At 43.2% G+C, this 26,713-nt stretch overlaps 1 protein-coding gene across 1 annotated transcript in view; it reads right to left on the minus strand.

Moving 5' to 3' along the window:
- The window catches only part of LOC115461208 (dedicator of cytokinesis protein 2-like), a 1,592,043-nt gene that overhangs the window by 1,412,361 nt on the left and 152,969 nt on the right, over positions 1-26,713 (minus strand). The window contains 2 exon segments of the mRNA XM_030190877.1: positions 1,587-1,741; positions 4,392-4,527. Coding sequence (XP_030046737.1) covers positions 1,587-1,741; positions 4,392-4,527 — 291 coding nt within the window.

The raw sequence follows: 26,713 nt of genomic DNA on the forward strand, positions 1-26,713 counted from the left end.
AAAAAGATGGTCTATACGAAATTATCTAGTAGTGGTCTCAGTCCATTACTGGGGGGGGGGGGGGGGGGTACATCAAAAGTATTCACACTGCTATTGCAGTATCTGTCACATTCCAGCAAAACTGTTACTACTATATTAGTAAAAAGGACAAAATGAGAATGGGTAAATCAGAGCAAAGTAACAACTGAGGTTGCATTTAATTTCTCACTGGCTGCTTGGTATAAAATGTTACTGTAAATTGTCAGCTGATTAGCAACTAGTTTATAGCACGGATTTGCATCCAAGAAACAAGCCGTAAAATGCGGTGACCCTTCAAAGATTTCAATGTGCACTGTACTCTCTGTAATTATGTTAATAGAGAGAAAGGCGTCCTTTTACAAATCTGTGGTAAAAATTGAACTTAGCAAGCCCTTACATGGGTCTTTCCCATGCGCTAAGGCCATATTTTTTTTAGTCTATGAATATTTATTGATTTTACAGTAAATGCAAGAACAGCAAACCAATAAACACTGTACAAAAAGGGCACAAGGAAAAATAGTACAAAACAGTTGTTATGTACATTATCAGTAGAGCATTAACATGTTTCAAAAGAGTTGACCCTTTTTTCATAAAGTTAACAGACAGTTTTGATCGTTTAGAAATATATGATTCATATTTCTAAGAGGTGCAGACTAAGTTCCACCATTGATTATGACTGGCCTGGTTTAAAGTTTTCCAGGAAGGAAAGACCACCCTGAGTGCAATAGTGAGTAATGTATTCAACAGTAGACATGGCCATAAAACCCCCTGATTTTTTCCATTAATAACTGTGGGGCCCTTTTACTAAGCCATATAGGCACATGCATGTGTCCTACGAACGTCAGTTTTGAACTACTGCTCGGCTACTGTGTGGCCAGGGCAGTAATTTCATATTTTACGTGCGTCCACTAAGTGCGCCAGAAAATTTCCGGCATGCAGCGCTAAGTGGCCGGTAATTGGCATTGTACGTTTCCTAGACCATTATCCCCTGGTTAATGAGTGAGACCTTACTGCTACGTCAATGGGTGGTGGGGTAAGGCCCACAATGGATGCGCAACCAATTTTTATTTTGCCGCACCTCCATTTTCGGCCCCCAAAAAAGGCCTTTTTTGCAGGTGCACTGAAAAATGGACCAGCACACGTCCAATACACGTGTCCACACCAGCGCAGGCCATTTTTCGGCACACCTTAGTAAAAGGACCCCTGTATGTTAATGTAGCCATTTTTAAAAATTACCATGGGATCACTTACCACCTCCTATTATGGAGGCAGTAAAGACTGTCACGTTATCCATGCGCTAACCATTTACAGCGTGCTAATGCAGATGCACTAACTGGTTAGTGCAGGAACATCCACTCTTAACCCCCGACACAGCCCCTCCCCCAAAAAGTTCCAATAAAGATTTACCATGTAGATATTCTAAAACTAACATGTGCCACTTTAGCACATCCTGCATTGTCTTTTTTTTTTTCGCTGCATTAGGCACACATTAGCAACTAATGCAGCTTAGTCAAAGGACCCCCAAAGACTTCTGTTTTGAGTTTCCTCCCTCCCCCCCCCCCCCATACCTGATCATTTTCTGTTCACTGGGGTCATAGAGCGCCATGAAGAGCTCCGCCTCCTCTCCAATCTTACAGACAAAGTTTCGGACACAGACGTAAAGATTGTGCATTGGGGACGAGGCAAAACGTGTGAGCCTTCCATATTCACTCTGCTTATTGTACTGTGAGAGACGAAGGAAAAAAAGAAAAGGTTTAGGATGGGGTACAGACAGAGAGAGGCTCTCTCTTCTTCTCAGTATCTTAATTTTGTCATCCATAGTGCTGAAAATACTGTCTCTCACGCTCTTAAAATATAAAGCTTTGCCTTCTGCATTCTACGCCATATTTCAAAAGTACACACAGAAAACAGTTATGCCTGCCTATCAATTAAAATTGCTGTTGTAGCTTTGGAGACTGGAGGGGCCACATATCAAGTATTACAAATAAACAATTGGCTACTGTTGTTATGTTACGTACATTCATAACCATGCCTAGGTTTTCCTTCCTGATGGTAATATTAATGAATAAAATATTGTTACTACTAAGCAATTTTTAAAAAAAATATTTAAGCAGTTCTCACAGTCTTTTGGGAGCAGCCATATTTGAAACCCCTCCCCAAATGCAGCTCCCTCAACACTGTGGGGTCTCATCATTAACTTTCAAAGGAGCCAGAAATATATTTCTTTTTCTTCTGGCTAAATAAACAGTGATTGAGCACCAGTTCTCAGCAGGCTGTCATTCTGATGAAATGTAGTGGTTGGGAGCAGGGAACCCTACAGTAGGCCAGAGCTGCAGGGGAAGCGGTAGCACAAACTGTAGTAGTTATGACAGCCAGAGCCAGTTTTTCCAATGAGTACAGGGGCAGTTGCCCCAGGATCTGCATCACAGAGGTTCCATAAGTAAAAGCAGCATTGAGGTGTAGGCATGAGTTGGCAAATGATCCACTAAAGAATGGCCATAAACCCCTGACTGATTCAAATGATACAGCTATCCCTCCCCGCTCCCCCATGGCTGACAGCTGGGGATGAATCTTGTGATGAACTGCAAAGATTGAGAGGCAGCATAAAGAGACAAAGGACTGTGAGATGGGTAAAAACAAACAGACAAAAGGGAAAGATCTGTGAAGGAAAAAAAAGGAAGTATTGAAATACGACTTGGGAGGAGGTGAAAGAGGGGCAGTGAGAAACCAGGTAGGGGCAAGAGAAAAAAAAAAACCAAAGAAGCCAAATGCCAGGAGGAGTTGATGGACAAGACGTTAGTGAGGTTAGTGACGGAATAAGACTCAAAAGAAGGTAAGAGCTGAAGAGGGGGTGTGTACAAAGAAGGAACAGGAATCTGAAGATAGATGGGGCAATGAGAGAGTTGAGGAAGGGGTGAGAGTGGGAGATAGAAAACTGGTACACAGGTGAGAGGTGACAAGAGGAAGACTTAATGACAGGAGACTGAAAGAAGGGGAGAATGAGGGATAAAATCTACCTGTGAGTGAAGATGCGTAGAGGAGAGACACGGAGAAAAAAAATGAAAGGGAATGATCAATGTCATAGACCGATCTAGAGAAAGAATAGAAAGACACAGGAGGAGAGAAGAAATGGAACAGAGACTCTAGAAAAGAACTTAGAAAAAAAATGAAAGGATAAACTAGGATCAATCAAATTAGAAAGATAAAATGCCAAGACAGCAAAAGTAGAAAAGAAAAAATGTAGTTTCAATTTTTAGGGATTGGACTAAGCCAGATTTGGGATATATACACCTTTGCTTTGCTGTTTTCGTAAAGTAGAGGAGGAAACATATTTTTGTTTTTCCATAGCATGGCTACTTGGGGTTTCCATTTCAGATTTTAAATACATATTTCTGTCTCTAATTTGTGATTCCTTATTCTGTATTAGATGAGCATCTATTCTTGTTCTGTATGAGTGAGTGACATAAAGGATTCTGCTAGTATGCAGTAACCGTGTAGTAATCTGTTTGTTCTCTTTGTCGATAGGCAGTGCATTCATGTTTTAATACCAGCTGTAATATTATGCTTCATAGGTTAGGTTGCTACTGTTTGTTTGGCTGGTGCAAAGCTATTAGATATTCTAGGCAAATGTTCAGCCTTGCCTCCCTTCTCTAATTAACTTTTAGGCTCCTTGACCCTCTAATAATCATGATCATCCCAATATCACTCCTCTTAGAATAATTTATTTATTTGGATTTAGCGCACACCTTTTCAGTAGTAGCTTGAGGTAAGTTTCATTCAGGTACATGGTATTTTCTCAGAGAAGTTTGCTCCTGAGGCAATGTAGAGTTGTGACATGCCCAAGACTTCAAGAATTAGTCTTCCCTGGTTGTCAGCCTGCTGCTCTAACCACTAAGCTACTCTTCCACTATGGGTATAGTTATTTGAAAACTGCCCATTCTCCCTGCTGGTGTAGGTACCCCCTTTTGTTTCCTTGAGCTTCTGCATATCAAGATCTCCTTCCACACACACTGAAGAAGCTGTAGCCCTAGGCCACTGTTTAGTTCTGCCTAAGGGTTGGGCCAGCCTGGCTGTTTACATCCTAGCAGTTAGCACAGTTTTCTATGGCAGGTTTTGCAGTATGAGTTCTGAATGTCCTTTGGAGGATTCTGTATTTCTCCATAGTGTTCCTGATAATGGAGACTTGTTCATGTGGCTGTTCGGAAGGCATCAGTGTGGCAAATGTAACAATGGGACACAACAAAGAGGCTAGACACACAGACAAATGATGACAGAAAAATGGACAATCAGGTGAGGACAAGGATACCCAGACAGGCAGATAGAAAAACAGAAGTAGAAGGACATAGGAAAAAAACATTTCATTAGCTTCTCACTGTCTCCTCCCGGATGCGTTCAGTGATTTGTTGAGTAGCTTGTTTGTGAGCCTGGAAAAGACTGATGACGCTCGTCCTGTCAGGATCCAAGATGTTTCCATTTTCATCTCTGACCACCAAGTCCAGTTCCAACATCCTATTAAACAAAAATGGTACTGAATCAGAACCAGATCCCAACCCTAAACTAGGATAGTGTCAGACTAAAGGTTGGACCGTTAACAATTCTACATATATTACATCAGAACCAGGGTTCAGGCACAACACTTCTAAAAGGCATAATTCACCCACCACCAGTGCACCAATCTCTGGACTCATGCTCCCAGTATCTCTATGATGTGGGATAGAACCAATTTGCACCACCAGCCTACCTACACAACAGGAAATAGACTTGGACATGTTATGTTCTACCACCAGGATTCACACTGCTTGTCTGTACTTGGGCAGGATCCATGCTTGAAGGGTAGATACTCCTGTCTCTACTACAACAATTTACTGATCCCACAGGCAAAACACGGCTTTACTTGAGGGATTATTTGAAAACTGTTCAAGGGTATTGCACAAAAACCTGATAAGTCGCAAAAATCAAACCTTTGACAAAAACAGTTCTTGTATTTAAGATTTGTTTTCCCTCTGAAAGCCATCATTCACAGGCTATGTGATTGATAACTTTGTTACATGTCATCAAAGCGATGTCATAATAACATTGGCTACTCTTATGTTCGTACCACATCTGGGTTTAAAAAAAGGTTTGGACAAGTTCCTGGAGGAAAAGTCCACAGCCTGCTATTGAGATAGATATGGGGTTGCCCTGGGATTGGTAGCATGGAATGTTACCATGATTTGGGTTTCTGCCAGGTGCCACTATTGGAAACAGGATACTGGACTAGCTGGACCATTGGTCTGACCCAGTATGGCTATTCTTATGTTCTTAAAAAAAACGTGAAGACTACTGTCTAAAGATTCTTATATTTTTTGTCTAAATATTAATGACTGATTAATAATGCAATAGTTATGCTAATAAAAGATGTATTGTGTGCTCTTGAAATTGTGTTGTTCTATTATTTTACATTACACTGTATAAAATGTTAAGAATCTCATATCCATGTCATGTTTATTGCATATCACAGAAGCAGTACTTGACACAAATCATTTGTGCAAGAACCTGTTAAGTTCATCCACCTTAAACAGCAGCTTCTTGGCTTCCCATTTTCATTTTGGAGTTGACGCCACTTGACATCTAATGTTGTCATCATTCCTTGCAGATACAGAATCTAGGCAGCAGGATCTCCAATTTTGTTGAAAGTTGAAAGGATTTCTTGTTTATTTTGGTCATTTAAACCATCCATTAGCCTTTTTAAAATGTATTTTCCTGTAGACAGGATTTTGCACAAAGCCAGCAACACAATAAAATGTTGCAATGGCTAATACAAAGACTTGACATGTTTTTTTTTATCAAAAATAAGTAAGTGGAAAATGAACAGCCATATGAAAGAATGCACCAATAAGAAAATCTCAGTTTGTCCCTAAAGAAGACTTATCAGGTTTTTGCACAGATTAAAGAATGCCTGTATTTGTTATGCATTTAGGTGGCAGTTCCATAAATGGACAACTCCTTTTAGGTGTCTTGATGCAGCGTGGGGAGCACCTATTCTGTAATGGCATCTGGCATCTAGATTCTGTTAAAGGATATTACTGTAAGTCAATATCAGTGTACCAAAAATTTACACACCTGCAGTTACACCAGCCATAAACCAGTGTAGCTACAGCAGTGGTGTTCCTAGGTTGGCTGCCACCTGGGGCAAATCGACGCTGCACCCCCAGCACATCACCCTCCCCCACCCCCCCATGAATCACAACACTAACACCCCCCAACGCATCACCTCCACTCCCCAAGTGCATCGCTTTTAACTCCTGGGGGTGCAGGGAGCAGTCGCACGGCTGTCAGCTCCACCGGTTCCTTGCCCCAGAACAGGAAGTAACATCAGAGGGAGCAGGGAACCGGTGAAGACAACAGCTGCTCCATGCACCCCCTTGCAGCGTGCACTCAGGGTGGACTGCCCCCACTGCCCCACCCTTGGAACACCACTGAACTACAGCAAGGGTGCAAGTAGCTTACAGAATTCTGTAAGTTACATACATTACTATATTACTCATATATACATATATTACTCATGTTATGCCTATCTCCCATCTATTCTCCTCCCATGTTATCCCCCCCTTGCATATATGCGCTATATGGTATATCATGTGCTTTTATAGAATAACAGTTAGGGCTTTATTTACGTGCTATTTACCCCTGCATTTATGCACACAAAGGGCACATAAGTTCAGATGTGCATTTATGGAATTGCTTTTCTTGTGCAGGAGAGGGGTCAAGGCATCTGTTCTTCTGAATTTTCAAAAGTAAGTGCATTGTTTTGTTTGGAAAATGTACTTCCAGGAAAAGTGGGCAATTTTCAAAATGGTGCAAAGTCTGTGGTCAAAAATTGCCCATGAATTTTGCAGCTGTGCAAGCTCTGTGAAAAGCGTCTTCCATATGCACAGGCATCATCTACAAGCATCCTAGTATGCAGGTCCTTAGTCCCCCCTCCCCCTTCTGTACTGCAGGATTCATATAGCAGTGCACTATTGCCAGAACTCACACTGGCAGCCCCTGAGTACAGCAAGGCCAAGGTTGTGAAATAATGGCAGGCCTGGTCGGTGCTGAAGAGGGGCCGCTCTGTGTGAGAGATAATTCCAGCTCTTGATTACCGAGCTCCATTATATACTGCTGCCCTCTTACAGTACATTTGGTTTAATTAGATTTTTCTGTTCTACAAATTACTTGGTTCCTTTCCACCGTGAGAGGGAGATTTATTCACACACACACAGAACGCTGGAATGTTGGAACGGATAAAACTCACTGAAGCGCAGTGTCTATTATTACAACGGCAACACATAGTGCTCCCTCAACAACTTTATGAGCCGTTCTTCCTGTGATCTTCCCCTCCCCCATATCAATATATTACTCATGTTATGCCTCCTTGGAGCTCTCCTCCCTTCTTCACCACTTTGTAATGCTCTGTCTCCACCAGTGATGTCAAAGGATTTTCATGAATCTTCAGAGAAGGGTATCATAGGAGAGGAGGCCTGAGGATTTCTCTCTTATTATAGCTGTGTTTATAAAGGGGGGGGGGGGGGGTAGATCAACTTACCTGTTATTGTCATCAGCTGATACTATAACAGTGGCTCAATGGCATCATAGATATGGGTCACGTGACTGTGTTCCATGCATCACCACTGGGAACGTGCAGAGCATTGTTCAAGAAGCATGCGCACATGTGCAATAAGAACCCGCTGTGATGCTGGAGCAGGTATGATTAGCTTAGCAAAAGACCACCCGTTTCCCAATGCTTTTCGAACAGTTTCTTAACACACTTAGAAGTCCTTTTACTAAGTTGCACCGAAAAATGGCCTGCGCTGGGGTAGACGCGTGTATTGGACGCGCACAGGTCCATTTTTCAGCACGCCTGCAAAAAAAGGCCTTTTTTTGCCGAAAATGGATGTGCGGCAAAATTTAAATTGGCACGCGTCCATTTTGGGCCTGAGACCTTACTGTCACCCATTGACCTAACGGTAAAGTCTCACGCATTAACCAGGCAGTAATGGTCTACGTGCGTACAATGCCGATTACTGCCAGGTTAGCGCCATGTGCCAGAAATTTTCCGGCGCACCTAGTGGATGCAAGTAAAAAATGAAATTACCACCCAAGCCACATGGTAGCTGGGCACTGGTTCAAAATTGATGCACGTAGGATGTGCATATGCGCCTACGTGGCTTAGTAAAATGGCCCCTTAAATATCTATCATGCAATCAAAGGCTTCTATTCACACCTTAGCCTTCAGAAACCTTAGCTGATGATTTATTTCACACAAGAATCACAGCCTTGTGGCTTAGCAAAAGAGGCAAAAACAGGAGGCCATGAAAATGTCCAAAAGGGGATATGGGAGGGTTGTGTGACTCCACTTTGCTACTGATGCTTGACAGCAACAATCACAAGTAAGTAATTTCACTTTCTCTCTCATCACAAACAGACTTAGGGCCCAATGCACAAAGATTACTCTGCTGTTAACGTTTGCTTTAGACTGGTTCTAGTCAGTCAAAAGCAAAAGATTTTGCGAGCAATGTACAAAGGGGTTTTCCGTGGCTAATGAGAGTCCCATGCAAATGAGATCATTAGTATTTTAATGAGCATTCTGGGCGATGCACAGCTCTAGAGTGCCTAGCTCTAACGAGCTAATTTTACGGCTGCTTTGGAGCTGTCGGAAGAGGAAGGAAACACAAGCAGGCAGCTGCGAAGGCTGCCTGCTTGTGCTCCCTATCTCTCTCTCCCCCCCCCCCCACGACCTCCCTTGTAGGCATTCCCTGGTGGTCCAGTGGACCCCAGACCCCCCATGCCTCCTGATTCCCCCCCCCCCCCGGACCCTGATAAAATTCCCTGGTAGTCTAGTGGACCGCAGAACCCCGAGATGCCTCCTGACCCCCCCCCCCCCATGACAAAATTCTCAGGTGGTCCAGTGGACCGCATACCCCTCAACTCTCCACCCCATACTCCAACAATTGACCCTGGTGGTCTAGCGACCCTTCCTTCTCCCCTCCCCTCCACAGTACCTTAAAAAAGTTGGGCAGGAGGGCAAGAACAACAGCTCCTCCCTCCTGCCTCAGTGCCCCACTTTCAAAATGGCAGCACCTAGCCCCTTCCCAGAGCATTCTGGGATGCACTGGGCAGGGCTAAATACCCTATAAGGATAAAAGCTCCTGGGGGGTGGGGGTTGGGGTTGGAGTCCAGTGCATCAGAGCTATGAAATGCATTTGACAGCAGTGTCAAACGCATTTGACAGCTCGGACTTGCAAACAGTGAACGAAGCACAAAGGGAGATCCATGCAGCTCATTTGCATGCAATCTCCTTTGTGCATCGCTCGCTGTTTGCGAGTCATTAAATTTCACCGAGGCAGCTGTATTTTACAGCTACCTTTGTGCATCGGCAACTTAGACCCTTATTTTAGAAAAATCTCTTTGTGCAAATAGCAGCATTTATACATGTAGAATGCACACCTGTGTAAATATGTTTTCAGAAAGCTGCTATTTTACCCATAGAAATTCACAACACATGGCTAGTTCAAGAAAAAATAATGGGGGCGTGATTGGGGTGGGACAAATATCTGAATTCATATTCTCAATTTTACAAACGGAATATACATATATGAAACAAAATATCCCCATCGTTTTATATAAGAGATTAAAGGAGTCATCCTTTTTAATCCCTCATTGTTTATTTCCACCTCCAGAATGAATCCATATTAAAATTGTGGCCTCACTACTTAATTTCAAAAAATACATACCTAGGAATCTTTTTACACAATAACTTTCTCAAACAGATATACAGAACACTATATATAGAAAGTTCCAGCAATATCTCGCTATGAATGTTGAATTCTTGTTATTTGGTGAGTTAGTTTACTATAATACGATAAATAATTCTTTTTTTTATGTTTGTGATATGTATTTTATAAAATTGTGATGATGTTATGCGTACAGGTTGACAGCTCCTGAGGACGCCTTTGTGGCGAAACACAAATTTGTGTTGGGCTGGAGAATGCTCTAAAGATTGGGGACATTTTCAAGAGCTGGAAAACACTCTGTGAACTGGAGATGCTTTAAAATAATTCAATGGCTTCTTGAGGAGTGAACTAATGGACTTCCATGTGAGAAGATTAGATTACCCTTATTAATTGGACATTTGGTTCAAATGTAATTGGATGACATTTGCATCTGTAATAACTGAAGGGTTTAACATGGAAGAACTCTTCAGTGAACTATATGTATAGTAAATAACAACAGGGGGAAATTTGAGTGCACTTTTTATATAATGTGATATTATTTAATTTAACAAATTCTCAGTTTGTATATTGTTAATTTTCTGTATGTTTTTTCTAATTATTCTGAACTTTCTATATATAGTGTTCTTACTACTTAATTTGCAGCACTTACATATGTAGGTTTTTAAAAATGCAGCAGCTACATGTAGAAATGGTGCCACTTTCACGTGGAACCTGCCAGGATCATGCTGTTCATTTTATTCACTTGTATGTTTCTAAAATGACTGCTCATGCTACACATACAGGCAAACACATGTGTTCTCCTGCAGATATTGTAGAAAAGCCAATGCACTGGCAGAACATTTTCTACATCACTCAGTTCTGGTGGTATGTCCCATTCTGGACATCTCAACTCTGTTTGTTTTATGGCACCTGATTTTAGATGCAATAAAGAGATATATTAAGGATGTGGGGGATTCGTTAAGCAGTGTCAAGGTCTTAAAAGGCCCTAACACTACCTGACCTAAAATATCATGGCAATAAATAAGTTACTGCAGGTTAGGTAGTAATGAGATGCATCTCAAATTATGCAAATGCCCTAATACAACTTGCAATGATACACCACAAGTCATATTAAGGCCATATTAAGTCCTTTCAACTGGTGTTATTTTACCATCCAGGAGCATTGGGCTGCAAAGCCACAGCTGGATGTTCCCAGGCCACAAGAAGATGGTCCCCACAATCCTCCCTATTCCCAGAGGTGTAGCAGGGTGGGGCACAGGGGGAGCAGTTGCTCCCCCAAATGGATTTTTTAAAAAATGGCACCTATGCCAGCAGTTCTCAACCAGCGGGGCTGGCACACAGCAGCAAGGATTTTTTTTTTAATTTGCGGTATAACTTCACCCTTCCTTTCCCTTCCCCTCCCCTCCCACCTCACCCCACCATGGAACCAGCATGCCTCCCTTCCCCAGATCCAACACCACTTTCTGTTTGCCCTCTTCCCCAGTAGCCTACTTCCTTTAGCGGCTCCTGTAGCAATAACATGCTGCTTGCAGCCTGAGCCAGCATCAGTTCCTTCCCTCTGTGTGTCCCACCCTTGCGTAAACAGGAAGTTGTGTCTGAGCCAGAGGGGTGGGACACAGCAAAGGGAAGAAAGGAACCAATGCCAGCTCAGGCAGTGTGTTATCACTGCAGGGACTGCTAAACGAAGCAGGGTTGATGGTTCAGGAGCAGGGTAGAGAGAAAGGGGAAACTCGGGGAGGGGGTTGAAGGAAGAAGGAGTTACTGGATGGGGGATGGGTTTTTTTTTTGTTACATTTGTACCCCGTGCTTTCCCACTCATGGCAGGCTCAATGCAGCAGGCAATGGAAGGTTAAGTGACTTGCCCAGAGTCACAAGGAGCTGCCTGTGCCGGGAATCTTGAATGGCGCAGAAGGTGCTGAACTCGAGAAGGGTACTGAGGGAGAAACAGAAAGTGGTGTTTGGCGAGGGGTTGGTCTGAGAAGAAAATTAAAATTGGTTCTGGACTCAGGGGAGGGACTGAGGGAAAAATAAGGAGTGATGCTGAACTCAGTGGGGGTTGAGAGAAGAAGAGGGAGCACTGCTGGACTGACAGGGGAAGGGCTGAGGGAAAAGGAGGGAGTGCTGATTGACTTATGAGGGGACTGAAGAAAGAAGAGAGAGAGTTTCTGGACACACGGGGGGAGGGGGACAGGTACTAGACCTGGAAGGATAGGAGGGCAGGAGAGATACCAGACTATGGGTTAGGGAAGCAGGAAGAAAGGAGGAAGATGGTGGACCAAAGGAGGAGGAAGAAGGAGACTAAGAGAAGGGGAGAGATGCTGGACCCACAGGAGATGTAGCTACACAAACCCCGATGGCTTACTCCTTCTTGAATGTAAACCACAGTAAACCACAATTAGCAGGCTTTCACTTCTGGTGTGCAGTTTGCTGCCTATACAACCTGGGAAGGCACATGGTATTGGGGATTTGTGTATCCATGTTTCCTGGCACAATAAGGAGGAAAGGGGGAGAGAGAGGAGACAGGGAACTGCTGGACTATAAGGAGGAAAGGAGGCAGAGGGGACAGGGAATTGCTGGACCATAGGGGTGGAGGGGACAGGGGATAGGGAAATGCTGGACCAAAGTGATGGAGGAGAGAGAGAGGTTGGAAGGGACAAGAGATGCTGGGCTACAAGGGTGTAAGGAGGGAGGGAAGATATTGGCATGGTGGAGAATTTGTGGAGAGAGACCACGGCGGTTCTCAAGGAGAGATGAGTAAGTACAGGAGGAGGATGGTAAGTACAGAGGGTAGATTTGTATAGTGGGGGGTGGCAGAAAGGAATATGAGGCCAGGGAAGGAGTGAGTCAGGAGAGATAGGGGTGAGCAGGGGCTTAGCCACGGGTGGGCCTTGACGGGCCCAGGCCCAGCCACTTTCCCTCCAGGCCCGCTCCAACATCGTCGTACCAAGGCGGGGCAATCCGCCCTGCTGGCGTCGCAGCTCCGTCGAGGAGCAGACCACCCGGAACCCAACCTTAAAAGAAGAATCGGACGGTGAAGCGCCTCGCATCAGCTGCTCTCTCTGCCCTGCTCTGCGCTGCTGCAGCTGTAAAGCGATTTGCTCATTGGCCCTTCCTTCACCGTGTCCTGCCCTCTGATGTAACTTCCTATTTCCGCGAGGGGGGGACATGGTGAAGGAAGGGCCGACAAGCAAATCGCTTACAGCTGCAGGCAGAGCAGGGCAGAGAGAGCAGCAGACGCGAGGCGCTTAAGATGGAGCATTAGCAGCAGTGGGGTGTCAGAGGGAGGGGAAGGGAAAGAGGTCAGATGCTGGAGGGAAAGGGGAAGATGGCAGAGGGGACAGGAGCTGGATGGGAGGGTCAGAGTGAGAAAGGGAAGGGACACTTGCTGGTTAGAAGGAGGAAGAGAGGGGCTGGATGGGATCCTGAAAGAAAGAGTCAGAAAGAAGGGGAGGAGGAAGATTTGGAAGAGACAGTTACTGAATGGAGAGTGGGAAGGGACAGGTGCTGGTTGGAAGGGAGAGAGCTACTGGACATGGGAGGGAGAGGAAGGGACTGGAGGGAAGGGAGAGAGCTACTGGGACATGGGAGGGAGAGGAAGAAGGGACTGGCTGGAAGGGAGAGAGCTATTGGACATAGGAGGGAGAGGAGAAAGGGGCTGGAGAGCTGCTGGACAAGGGAGGAAGAGGAGAAGAAAGGACTAGAAGGAAGGGAGAGAGCTGCTGGACATGGGAGGGAGAGGAGGAGGGGATTGGATGGAAGGGAGAGAGCTACTGGACATGGGAGGGAGAGGAGGAAGGGGCTGGAGAGCTGCTGGACAAGGGAAGAAGAGGAAGAAGGGACTGGAAGGAAGGGAGAGAGCTGCTGGACATGGGAGGAAAGGGAGAGAAAGAGGGGAGATGGATGTAAGGATGCAGAGAGAGAGGGGAGAGACTGGAAGGATGTGGAGAGAGAGGGGAGACTGAACAGAAAAGAGTAGAGAGATAGAGAGACACTGGATAGAAGGAGAGGGGAGATAGAGACACTAGATGCAAGGATCAGGAGAGAGGGTAGATGGGTGGAAGGATGAGGAGAGAAAGAGGGAAGACACTGGATGGAAGGGTAGGGAGAAAAAGGAGACGCTGGATGCAAAAGAAAGAGGGGAGACACTGGAAGGATGGGGAGAGAAAGAGGGGAGCTGCTGGATAGAAAGAGGGAGAGGACAGAGTAGGGAAAGACTGGAGAATAAGAGGAAGGGGCATGTGGAGATCAAGGGTGAGAAAAAGATGAAAAGCCATAGGTGATGAATGGACAGGAAACAAACCCTGGCAAGAGAAAGACGAAGGAAAGCAGAATCTAGAGACTGGGAGCAACACAATGAGAAAAAGTAAATGGCCATATAACAAAGGTAAAGAAAATAATTTTATTTTTAATTTAGGATAAAGTATTATGGTACCTGTGTTAATAAAGTTTCAGAGACCAATACTTTCTTCCTTAGGTCAGGAGAGAATACCATAACAGCATTATACTGACCTGAGGCAGGAGGTTTTGGCCTCTGAAAACTCATTGAAAAGGGTGTTAGGCTATTAAATAAATTATTTTCTGAAACCTGATGCACTGAAAAGCAGCACTTTAACCCTGTGTGAGAAATGCATCTGATTAGTGTACTAAATTTTGCTGGGGAAGGGGGGTAGAGAGAAAATTTTGTGCCCACCCACTTTAGGTTCAGGCCCATCCAAAACTGGCAGTCTGGCTACGCCACTGGGGGTGAGAGGAGAAGATGGAAAGTTGATGAATGGACCACACCCACTAGAAAGAAAGCAGAAGACAGACAGGAAAACAGAAAAGAAACTGGGACCAACATGCTTGAACAAAAATACTCAGACAACAAAGATAGAAAAGGTGTTTTATTTTGAATTTATTTGGAATATGTTAGCTTTCGAAAATGTGCACCATGGATGTCTTTGTATTTTTGTTTTTATCAGTACAAGAGGAAATATATTTGTGTTTTCATTTCTCCTCTGCTGTGGAACCGACCTAGTTTGAATTCTTGGAATTCCCATTTCAGATTTTATCTTTATAGTTCTAATTTATGATCCCTTGTTCTGTATTTCGTGTATGACCAAAGTGTTTCTGCGTACAACTCTGTAGCAGTCCCACTTGTTCTGTTTTACCAGTAGTAGATGTATTGATGTTCTAGGGCCCAGTGTAATGTTTGTAGTGCTGCCTGTTAAGTAGAATTCTTGTTTAAATCAGTGCTACATTCTATAGCAGATTTGCTACATGGATGTTGAGTTAGGATTTTTTCAGGTTTTGTATTATTTCACAATGCGCCTGGTAGTGGAGAGATTTGTATCGCTATTATTGAGATGATGTGAGAATCAGAATGTAAAAAAAAAAAATTGTAAGGTAACTTCCATGGAGAAAATGTGCTAGTTATGATCCGCACCTGTTGCTGTGGGGAAGATAAGGTTTTTGTGGATGCAGACCTGTCAAACAAGTGCGGGAGGATGCGCTTAGGCATAATCTTCCCGCACTTTACCCTATGATCAGAGATAATAGCGTGCATAGATTTTCATGAGTTTTATAGCCCTGCACTGTTCCAGTGCTATTTTAGAGCACTGTTTGGAACAGCGCGGGCTTTCAATCATCTGGAGTTAGTGCTGTTATAATATGGTAAATTTCTAGATGCAGAAAACCTGTATTTGCTGCAGGGACACTATCAGGCTCATTTTCAAAAGAGAAAAACATCCAGTGATATGTCTGCATTTGGACATTTATCTCACAAAAATGTCCAAATCAGTATTTTCAAAACCTCTTTTTAGATGTTTTTCTCTGAAGTCCATCAGAAGTATGTCTAAATCTCAAGGGGGCATGTCGGAGGTGTGCTCAAGGCAGGAGTTGGGCATTCCTAAGACTTAGACGTCTTTCAGCAATAATAGAACAAAACAAAGAAGTTTTGAGCTAAACCTGTTTTTATAGGGAATATCTGCAGTGGGAATTGAACCCACTTCCCCAAGACCAATATCTATTGTACTAACCAGAAGGCTACTCCTCTGCTCCACACAAGAGGTGCCCCAAATGACCAGATGACCACTGGAGGGAATCAGGGATCACCTCCCCTTACTCCCCCAGTGGTCACTATCCTCCTCCCACCCCAAAAAATGTGGTTAAAAATACTACTTGCCAGCCTCAGATGTTATACTCAGGTCAGTTAGAATAGCATGCAGGTTCCTGGAGTAGTCTAGCAGTGGTGCAGTACACTGCAGACAGGTTAACCCAGGCTTCTACCTCCCCCTACTTGTTACACTTGTGGAGGAAACTGTGAGCCCTCCAAAACCCACCAGAAACCCACTGTACCCACATATTGGTGCTCCCTTCACCTGTAAGGGCTATGGTAGTGATGTACAGTTGGGGTAGTGGGTTTTGGGGGCTCAGCAGACAAGATAAGGTGGTAAGATGTGTACCTGGGATCATTTTATAAAGTCCACTGCAGTACCCCAAGGATGCCCTATCGCTTTCCTGGGATGTCACTTTTCCACTATTCTACCTGATGCCAAGCTTTCTATTCTTTTTATTTTTTATAACATCTGAGCCTTGTGTCTACTGTTTATCAAAAGATTTGGGCTTTGAATTTTTTATTTATTTATTTATTTTTATTTATTTATTTATTTGTAGCATTTGTATCCCACATTTTCCCACCAATTTGCAGGCTCAATGTGGCTTACATTTGCCGTAATGGTGGTTGCCATTTCCGGGTACAGTTACAAATGGTATTGCGTTAAGGTGCATACATACATGATAACATGCATGGAACATAACATATATGGTACAGATCATGGTATATTTATATACCGTGTGCATACATACATGGTAAAGAAGAATACATTATGGTATTGCATGAAGGTTCTTGAGTAATGAATTGGATTACAATGTTCATTAGGTCATCAACTATAGAGAGACCCTGTTTGACATAAGGTTTAAGGTGGTCATGCTTGTTATGTGATAAGATTCTGGTTTTGTATAGATTGTAGTGTTATTATTTAATATTTAAGATGGATCATTACACGTATCTAAATACTAGAGTGCTATTTTTCCATACTTCATAGCAAGAGTGTACATTCCCTAATTACCTGTCCCAATGCAACTGAAGATTTTACCTCCTCAGTGCATGTAAATGGTTTCATCCCTGTGTGGATTCTCTGATGCCATGAGAGGCTTTCTTTCCAACCAAAGCTTTTACCACAGTCAGGACATGTAAATAGTTTCACTCCTGTGTGTATTCTCTGGTGCATTGTGAGGCTTACCTTCTGACCAAAGCTTTTACCAAACTCTGTACATGCAAATGGTTTCTCTCACGTGTGGACTTTCTGATACACTTTGAGATTTACTTTACAACCAAAGCTTTTACCACACTTGAACATGTGAATGGTTTCACTTTATTGTGGATTTTCTTGTGCATTTTGTATGTTTTGCATTTGGATGTTTATGTTTGAAAATGGACCAAATAATAAAACATCCAAATCACAAAACATTTTTCCAAACAGCATTTTCAAAAGGAAAAGATAGACTTTTTTTTGTAGAAAATGACCTTTCCTGTTCTGATTTTGGATGTTTAAATGTCAAAATTCAGACTTAGTGTCATACCCAAAAATGCCCCTTGTGCATTTGATTTGCCCAAAGTCACAAGCAGCAGCAGTGAGAATTGAACCCATGTTGCTAGGATCAAAGCTCTCTGCACTAACCATTAAGCCACTCCTCTGTTTTAGACAGCTTGCATTTGGACGTCTTTTGTTCAAAGGTGGACCAAAAGAAAGGACGTCCAAATCACAAGACGTCCATAGCATTTTCCAACACAAAAGACAGACATCTATCTTTTTCGAAAATGATCTTCTTTCCTGTTCTGATTTAGATGTTCTATTGAAAATGCCCCTCCACATGCAGTGCCAGCTTAAGGTGTTGTGGCCCTGAGCAAAATTCTTGCTCTGGAACCCATCCATCTGCATCAGCACCCACAGTCCATCATCTTTTCCACCCCACCCACTTCAACCCTCTCACTCCCTAGTGTACCTTAAAATATGTGTTCCCCTATAGGGGGTGCCAGCAGCAGCTGTGATTTAAATAGGCAGCCTGCAGCTGGCTTTGGAGTCTCCCCTCTGATGTAACTTCCTGTTTCCAAATGGGCAGGATGCAGCAGAGGGAAGATACCAGGACTAGCTGCAAGCTGCGTATGAAAATCACTGCTGCTACTGGTGTCCTTTACAGGAGATACATTTTAAGGAACACCAGGAGGGCTTAGGGGGAGATGCCAGACCGTGGATGGGGGAGAGGGTTGAGTGAAAGGGGGAGATGCTGGATCTGGTGGGGGGGGGGGGGAGACACTGGGTAGGACAGACTCAGGGACTCCAAAAGTGGTGATGTCAGGGACTCCTGATGGGATGACATCAGCAGCAGGGCATTTTAGTACTCTTTATGCAGCTCGTCCCAAGCCAGTGCCTCACCGGTTCGCTTGTTAAGCCGGCCCTGACCATATGCAAAAGAAAAAGGCAGCCCAGCAGTTAGACAGCATAAGTGTCACTAAAGAGTGGCAAGTGGTAACAAACGCCATCCCCCAAAAATTGCATACCTCCCCTTTGCCACTCCAGCTTCAGCCATCAGATCGGGTCTGGTGTAAACCAAACCAATGGCCAAGCTGATGGTTTCATGTCCTGGATGGTTTTTTTTTTGTTTGTTTGTTTTTAATTAGGGCATGTTTGCTGCAGCTGGAGCATTTTAAAGCTATTTTAATAATGTTCACAAAGATGGAAGATTTATTTGGTGCATTTTGCAGCTAATAAGTGCTAAATATATGCAAGGGTTTTAACATCTATCAAGCTTTTGATGCTGTGACCTGCTTACACCAATCCCAAAATACCCCCCAAAATACATCAATGACACGTCAAACTACAGGCCTGTAGCATCCATACCTCTGACAACCAAAATTATGGTAGGAATAGTTGCCACCCAGCTAACAAATTCTCCATACTACATGAATCTCAGTCAGGCTTTAGATCCAACCATAGCACCAAAACAGTGCTAATCAAACTATTAGAAAACTTCAAAAAATAAATAGCACATGGAAGACACATTCTTCTACTACAATTTGACATGCTTGACCATCAAATCCTCAAAAGAATCCCTGACAAAATTGGACATACCAAGTAAAGATGAATACCGCCCTCTCCCACACATGGAAAGCTATATGCAGAGTCCCACAGGTCTCACCGCTCTCACCAATATTATTCAACCTGATGGCCTCCCTTGCCCGAACACTGTCTAAACAAAGATACAATCCACTCGTATATGCTGACAACGTATCAATCTTCATCCCTTTCAAGAAGAACCTGCACAAAATCACAACCATGATTACAGAAAGTATAAACTTAATGGAATCCTAGACTTCAACATTCATACTCAAATTGAACAAAGAGAAAACACAGTCTCAAACATCTCCATCATGGACACATACCTCCCTATATCTGACAATCTAAAAATCCTAGGAGTTACCATAAACCGCAACCTGACCCTGACACAAATATCATTCACTACAAAGAAAATGTTCCACTCCATGTGGAAACTGAAGTGCATTAAAAACTACTTCCCAATGGATGTATTCCGCACACTAGCACAATCCATGGTCCTCGCCCTTATTGACTACTGCAACGGAATCTATGCCAGATACAAGAAACAATCACTAAAAAACTGCAAACAGCACAAAACACAGAAGCAAGGCTAATATTTGGAAAATAAACATTCTGAAAGTGTACGAATACTACTCCAAAAACTACATTGACTCCCAGTCAAAGCACGAATATCCTTCAAGATATGCTCGCTCACCTACAAAATTATCTTTGGCCTTGCACCAGAATACATGACAAACCTAAGAGAGCTATATATACGCAACACAATCAAAGGCGCTAGAACCTATCTCACCCTGCACTTTCCCAAATGTCAAGGAATAGTATACAAATCTTCTTACCAGCTTATAATCGAAAGTGATCGCCGGCCATCTTCCGACACAAATAGGGAGATGGCCGGAGATTTCTTAAAAGCTGCGAAATCGGTATAATCGAAAGCGACATTTTTGACAGCATCGCCACTTTCCCATCGCTTCGCCGGCGAAAGTTCAAGGGGGCGTGTCGGTAGATTAGCGAAGGCGGAACATGGGCGGGTATGGGCGTGGCTACCAGATGGCCAGCTTTCGCCGATAATGGAAAAGCAGTATTTCGCCGGCTTTACTTGGTCCTTTTATTTTCACGACCAAGCCTCAAAAAGGTGCCCCAACTGACCAGATGACCACTGGAGGGAATGAGGTATGACCTCCCCATACTCCCCCAGTGGTCACCAATCCTCTTCCAAACTAAAAAAATAAAACTAAAAACCTTTTTTGCCAGCCTGTATGCCAGCCTCAAATGCCGTACCCACCTCCCTGACAGCAGAATGTGTCGTATCCTCCGATAGCCTTTCCCTGGTTGCGATGTGGCTCTCGGGTGAGTGTGACACCTTTTCTGTTAGGTGCCCTGCAGAGTCACATTAGCAATGCATTGTGGTGGGTGTAGAGTACTGGGCTCTACTCCCGTGGTGCTTTTCCCCCCTGCTAACTGGGTCAGACTGTGCCCTATTTTGTTTCCTGTTGTAGTTCATGCGGTAGTGGCCATTTTTGTAAGCCAGTTTTAGTTCCCTTTCCTGTGTTACCCATGTTAGAGAACATAGTTCTTACCTTGAATGGTGCTGAAAGAGGGCATTATACACCATTGTGCCAGCTCTGATCTACTGCTAATCTTAGTACCAGGGGACTCTTTGCCAGTGGGGCACGACCTCTGATCTGCAGTTAACTGTGAGTAAATGTGCTTATTTCAAGAAAGGACTTTTTCAGAGAGATTAGTCTTCAGGTGTGAACTGGTGTGCCAAAGTTATACAGCAGCAATAAGTCCTAGAGGCTGTATGCAGGTCCCTGCAGCAATTTTAGTGGGTGCAGTACATTTGTGGGTAGTAGCTTTGGGGGGGGGGGGTTGGGGGGGTTCAGCTCCCAAAGTAAGGGAGCTATGCACGTGGGAGCTTTTCTGAAGTCCACCGCAGTGACCCCTAGGGTGGCTGGTTGGTGTCCTGGCATGTCAGGGGGGCCAGTGCACTAAAAATGCTGGCTCCTCCCACGGCCAAATGCCTTGAATTTGGCCGGGGTTTGAGATGGCCGACATAACTTTCCATTATCGCTGAAAAACAAATCTGGCCATCTCAAACTCAGCAAACTCCACGGCATTTGGCCGGGCTAAACTGTATTATCGAAAAAAAAGATGGCCAGCCATCTTTTTCGATAATACGGTTCCAGCCAGCTGTAGCGCCGCCGCCAACATAGATTGCCGGCGATCTATTTGGCCGGCGACGTTCAATTATGCCCCTCTTACTCAACCAACATTTCATACATCTGTCCCAAAATATGGAATATATTACCAAAGGTCCTCAAGTGCATGAACAACTACTTGGCATTCAGAAAACACAAGAAAGCCCACTTCTTCAAACAATCCTTCTCTGGTGGCCCCTCGTAAACAAACCGACTCAAGACAACACACGATAGAACTGGATCTTGAACAAGAACTGAACTTGACAAGCGCCAACACTATGTAACTTGCACAACCACAGTAACTTGTAAGCCACATTGAACTGATTCCCTATTAGAAAATGTGGGGTACAAATGCAGAAATAAATAAATATTAAGACATTTTAATACATATATAGTTATGTTTTGAGTATGAACTATTACTGAAAAAGGTGTGCTCGGAATCCAAAATCTCAAAAAAATCCAAATTGCAGCATTTCATGGCTGGTTGTAGAAGCACTGAACTGCAAGGATCAATAAGAGCTTTAGTAAAACATGAGCAATTTTTATGATGATAAAATTATATGTTATTAAGAAGCTGTTTGTGAAATATTTATAGTTATTTTCAATAGTATGCCTTTTGTCCTATAATTAGATATTAGATATCATACATTAGCCAGTAAATATTCAGCCCACGGTAGTCAGTGTCGTTGTTGGTTTGTTTTTTTTAATGCTGACTACCGTGGGCAGAATTAGCCCCAGATATTCAGTGCTGAGCCAGGGCTAATATATACCTGTGCTGGCTGCTGGAGCCTATGCGAGTCCCAGCCAATATTCAGCTAGGACAATGACACATATAAGGGCACTGGCTAAATAGCAGCCAGGGCCCACATAAAGGATGCAGATGCACTCACCACTTCTAGTCCCCCCCTTCCTACCCCCCTCTCTTTCACAAAATGGCCACCATGACCTCTATTGGCAACCTCATGGTAGACTGTTGCTAGAGTTTGCAGTGGCCATTTTGTAAAAAAAGCCACATCAATTTTGCCCATAGAACCCCAATAGTCCACTAGGATTCTACAAAGTAGGCCCAGGGTGGAGGAGGGGGGGCTTGGTTGGGCCTTCATGACATCAAGGTTGGGAGGGAAGGGGGAGAGGGATTGTGGGAAGGAAGGGGGCGCCCATAAGCTTGATGCTGCTATCCAGAAATTAAATGGGCACCAGCCAATATTTATACTGGTGTTCAGTTAGTTTGGTGGTTAAAGTTAGGGCAGCCTTTTTGATGTTGTAACTTTAGCAGCATACTTAACTTGTTATGAGTCAATATCACCACAAACCAATCAAGTACCGGCTCCATCCAGCCTCTGTCCAAGCACAGCCCTCGGACTGTCTCAGCACTAACTGAACAATGCAGGAGTAGTTAGTGCTGATATTCCATGATGCCGCTGAATATCAGAAGTTCAGCAGGAGCAAGTGATTTAACTAGGCAGGAGACTCTCCTGCCCAGTTAAATCACAAATTGTCTGGTATAGATAGATAGATAGATAGATAGATAGATAGATAGATAGATAGATAGATAGATAGATAGATAGATAGATAGATAGATAGATAGAGCCTGCAAATAGGTGGGAAAATGTGGGATACAAATAAATAAATAAGAATAAAATGAATAGCAACTAGGTTTTTTTTTCACCTTTTAATTCATTATACTTGGGTGCACAAACTGCCTTATATGGTTTTATATGTTAGGTTTTGTTTTATGATTTCCATATCAAAGTGTTTTATGCTTCATGTTGGATGGTAGAGCAGCTTTGTTTAATATGTTATCAATTGGCATGTAAAATATTTTTGTGTTGAATATTTTGTGATGTTAGCTTTTTGTATATGACTATTAATATTGTATAATTAGTATATGTATGTTTATTCCCCAGCGTCAATATAATATATTGATTTGAAAGTAAAATGCAAGTTTACGTTGTTCATTTTATCACCAAATATATTACCTATATGGAGCTAGTGAGCATGTATACAATTTTTATAGAAAACGTGTTTGTTTTATATAATTTTATGTTGATATATATATATATATATCTCAAACCATAAAATTATATAAAACAAACATGTTTGTGTGTGTGTGTGTTTTGCAGTCATACCCCCTGATGAAGATTTTTCAAAACATGTTGGTTGATTTTTATTTTTATACTAATATTTATTTATTCATTTATTCATTCATTCATTCATTCATTCATTCAAGACTTTCTATACCACTTTAACTAACAAGTATGTCAAAGTGTTATGCAGACTAAAAGGAATCATAGATGAAAAGAACTATGTCACAGAGACAGGAAAGATAAACATTCATCTAGCAATTAGCAAATTAACAGCAAGAAGACAATGTAGGGTGGTGATAAGCATGTCCTGAAACCTGCTCAAATCCTGTAGGCCAGATGGAAAAGCCATGTTTTAATTGTGCTTCAGGGACTGCTCACTTCGTATTGATAGTGGCAAAGAGTTCCACAAAGTGGGGGCTGTAAAATAAAAGGTACTGTGTCTGGTGGATTCAAATTTGGCCACCTGGGGTCTAGGCAAGACCATTCAATGATCATTGAGTGATCTAAGAGTGTGCACGGGGGTGTAAGGAATAGTCAGGGAAGAGAGATTTACGGGAGCTCCTATTTGAAAAGCATGAAAAGTGAGAAGTAAAATCTTGAATTTTACTCAAAATTCCATTGACAGCCAGTGATAACTCTTAAGTAGAAGGGTTGAATGGTCAGATTACCATGGGTGGCATATCAATCAAATAATAAAGTTTTTGAATCTATTTTTTGTTCAATCTTTGAACTCACTTTGCGTGACATATGTTCCTGGTGTGGACCAGAAAATTATTCAGGCACTGCCGATATTCAGTGCCAGTACATGGATCAGAGGCAGACTAACCATTCGGGCAATCGGGCAGTTTCCTGCCTACTACCGCTACTCTGCTTGATGCACACCGCTGTGTTTTCAAAATGGCTGCCGAGACTGCCAAGACCAACAAAACTGCCACAGAAAGTCTTGGCAGCCATTTTGAAAACATGGCAACACTGACCCCGGGCACAGTAGCAACAGCAGTCAGGAAAGAGTGGGATTCTTTCCTGCCCCCAAAGAAGTCACTAGACCACCAGGGCCCTTCAAGGTAGGACCCACTTTGGCTCAGACAGAGGTCTGTAGAGTGTAGGAAGAGGGCAGCAACTGCGGCAAGAGGGTCTGTAGTGTGTGAGAGGGGGCAGCAATTATGGTGAGGGGCTGTAATGTGTGGGAAAGGGTGGTGGGGCAGTAGGCAGTAGCCTGGGGGGGGCAATTATTTTTACTGTCCAGAGGCCCCAATCACTGTTGGTTCACCCCTGACATGGATAATGATCTGGGCAAGTAGGACTGTACAAAAAGTAGACTTACCTTGCCCGGACAGTTATCTAGATACCAGAACTGAATATTGGCTGGACCCAGATAACTTCCAATGGATGCAAAAGTACCAGATCTTCAGTGCTGTACCAGGATTGGGCCTAGCACTGAATATTCAAGCCTAACTCAGCCTGTAATGGTCAGCGCTTTCAAAAATGCAGACTGCTGCAGGCTGAATATTTATTTATTTATTTAGCACATTTATATCCCGCTTTTTGCCACTGAAAGCAGCCTCAGAGCGGTTTACAATGAACTGGGAAAAATTACAATTACAAAGATAGGGGAAGAGAAAGAGGAAAAGGAACATATAGCACACATTGATTAGCTTAGCACATAAGCATTAGCTCATATCCATTATTGCATAGGTCCCCAAATGTGCATCATATTTTGCTTACAATTCAGATGTAACATCAATCTATTCATAATAGTTAAAAGAATAAATCAGACATTTTTTTTACAATTATGATTTATATTGTGTCATATTTTCATCTTGTTCTTAGTTTATCTTCATCTCTAAATCATATTTTTGCATCTTTTATTGTAAAATCGGTATTAGTGATGCAATGGGAGTCTGATATTTGAGTGTTTGCTTTAAAGGAAATACTATCAGGGAATATCACTCTTGTTTTGCAGTTATCTGCATTGTCAGTACTATGCACCGCAGATAGCTAACTTTCTTTTCTTTACAAATTTGTGACCCAACTGTAATTACTTGCCCTAGCAACAGGAGATATTTTTTATATGAGTGAACCATTCAATGTGAGGAATACAGGCCTGGTAACAGAACTACTACTAGGGAGTTTCCTTCCATATATGAAGATTTCTCTTATTGATGCCACCTAGCACTAGCACTGAAACTGTCATTAGGGGTCATCGGCACCATTTGGGATTCCAGCGCTGACTTGGACAGGAGCAGAGAGAAATCAATCTGGCCTGGGCCCACCATTGGTGACCCCTGGGTAAGTCTCAGAGTGTTGGCTTAGGGAGGGGGTCATGTTCTGGTAAGAGATAATGATGGCCAAGGAGCGGGAATTTGACCTTAGAGAGTAGGATTTAGAAATCCAAGGAGGGAACAAATTTTGGGATGGGGACATCTGGGATAATCAGACTGGGGGGGGGGAGATTGGCGTATGGGAGTGGGACATCTAGAGGGAAGAGATTTTTAGGGATTGCTCCACTGTGGCTGTTCTTTCTTTTATTTATTTACTAGGAAAAAATGCCCGTTTCTGAGCGGAATGAAACGGGCGCTAGCAAGGGGCCCCCTCCCTCCGTCCCTCGAAGCTACTTGCCTTGTTCGCTGTGGGCCGTTTCGGCCCTCGAGTGTCAATAGCTCCGCCCTCGACGTCATGACGTTTTGACGCGTCATGACGTTTTGACGCGAGGGCGGTGCAGACACTACAGGGCACACCGGATATCTTGGGCGCCTCAACTTCCATGGAGGCTTCAGAACGTTGGGGTTGCCTTTTATATATATAGATGTTTCTGTGGGGATCCAGCATGTTACATGCAGTGGCAGATAGCACAAGTACCCCCTGCTATTTGCTGCTGCATATAATACACTAACTCTCTTCCTCGTGTGGTCAATGCAGGGCAGGTGCTGGACAAATTTACCGCATAGCCTTTGCACTTACTACATGTTAATTTTTGCTGTTAACATGCGGTAAGTGCAAATCACACTGCATGTTAATAATAGAGCCCCAAAGTTTTGCGATAAATAAATAACAGACTGTGAGTTACACCAGTTTAAAAAAGGGTGCGTTTGTGAGATTTTCTCTCCTATTCTGACATTGTGTTTATGGGGAAAGAGAGTTACGAGAACAAGAGCTGAAAAACTGCAACCCACCAGCAAAGACATAGGAGCTTGTACATATAACTCTAACTCCAATATCCTGCTTGGATAGCACAGTAGCACTCTCTTGTCCCAACCCTATGCCTGCTCTCACTAATGTTACCCTGAAGCAAGTTTCTTAACTACCTTGTTCTTTTTGTGGTAGCAGAGGTGAAGAGGGTCAAGTCATTGTAACCATGCAATTCATCTTGTTACACTGATAATGTTGTAGAAAACAGAACTATTGAGCGTGTTTTTATTGTTGGGAGGAGGTTCAGTCATCTGACTGAAACACAGTAGCATCAATAAGAAGTATTCCTAGGTTTAAGTTCCATCTCT

Source organism: Microcaecilia unicolor, chromosome 2 (assembly GCF_901765095.1).
Source record: "Microcaecilia unicolor chromosome 2, aMicUni1.1, whole genome shotgun sequence".
Taxonomy (NCBI): Eukaryota; Metazoa; Chordata; class Amphibia; order Gymnophiona; family Siphonopidae; genus Microcaecilia; species Microcaecilia unicolor.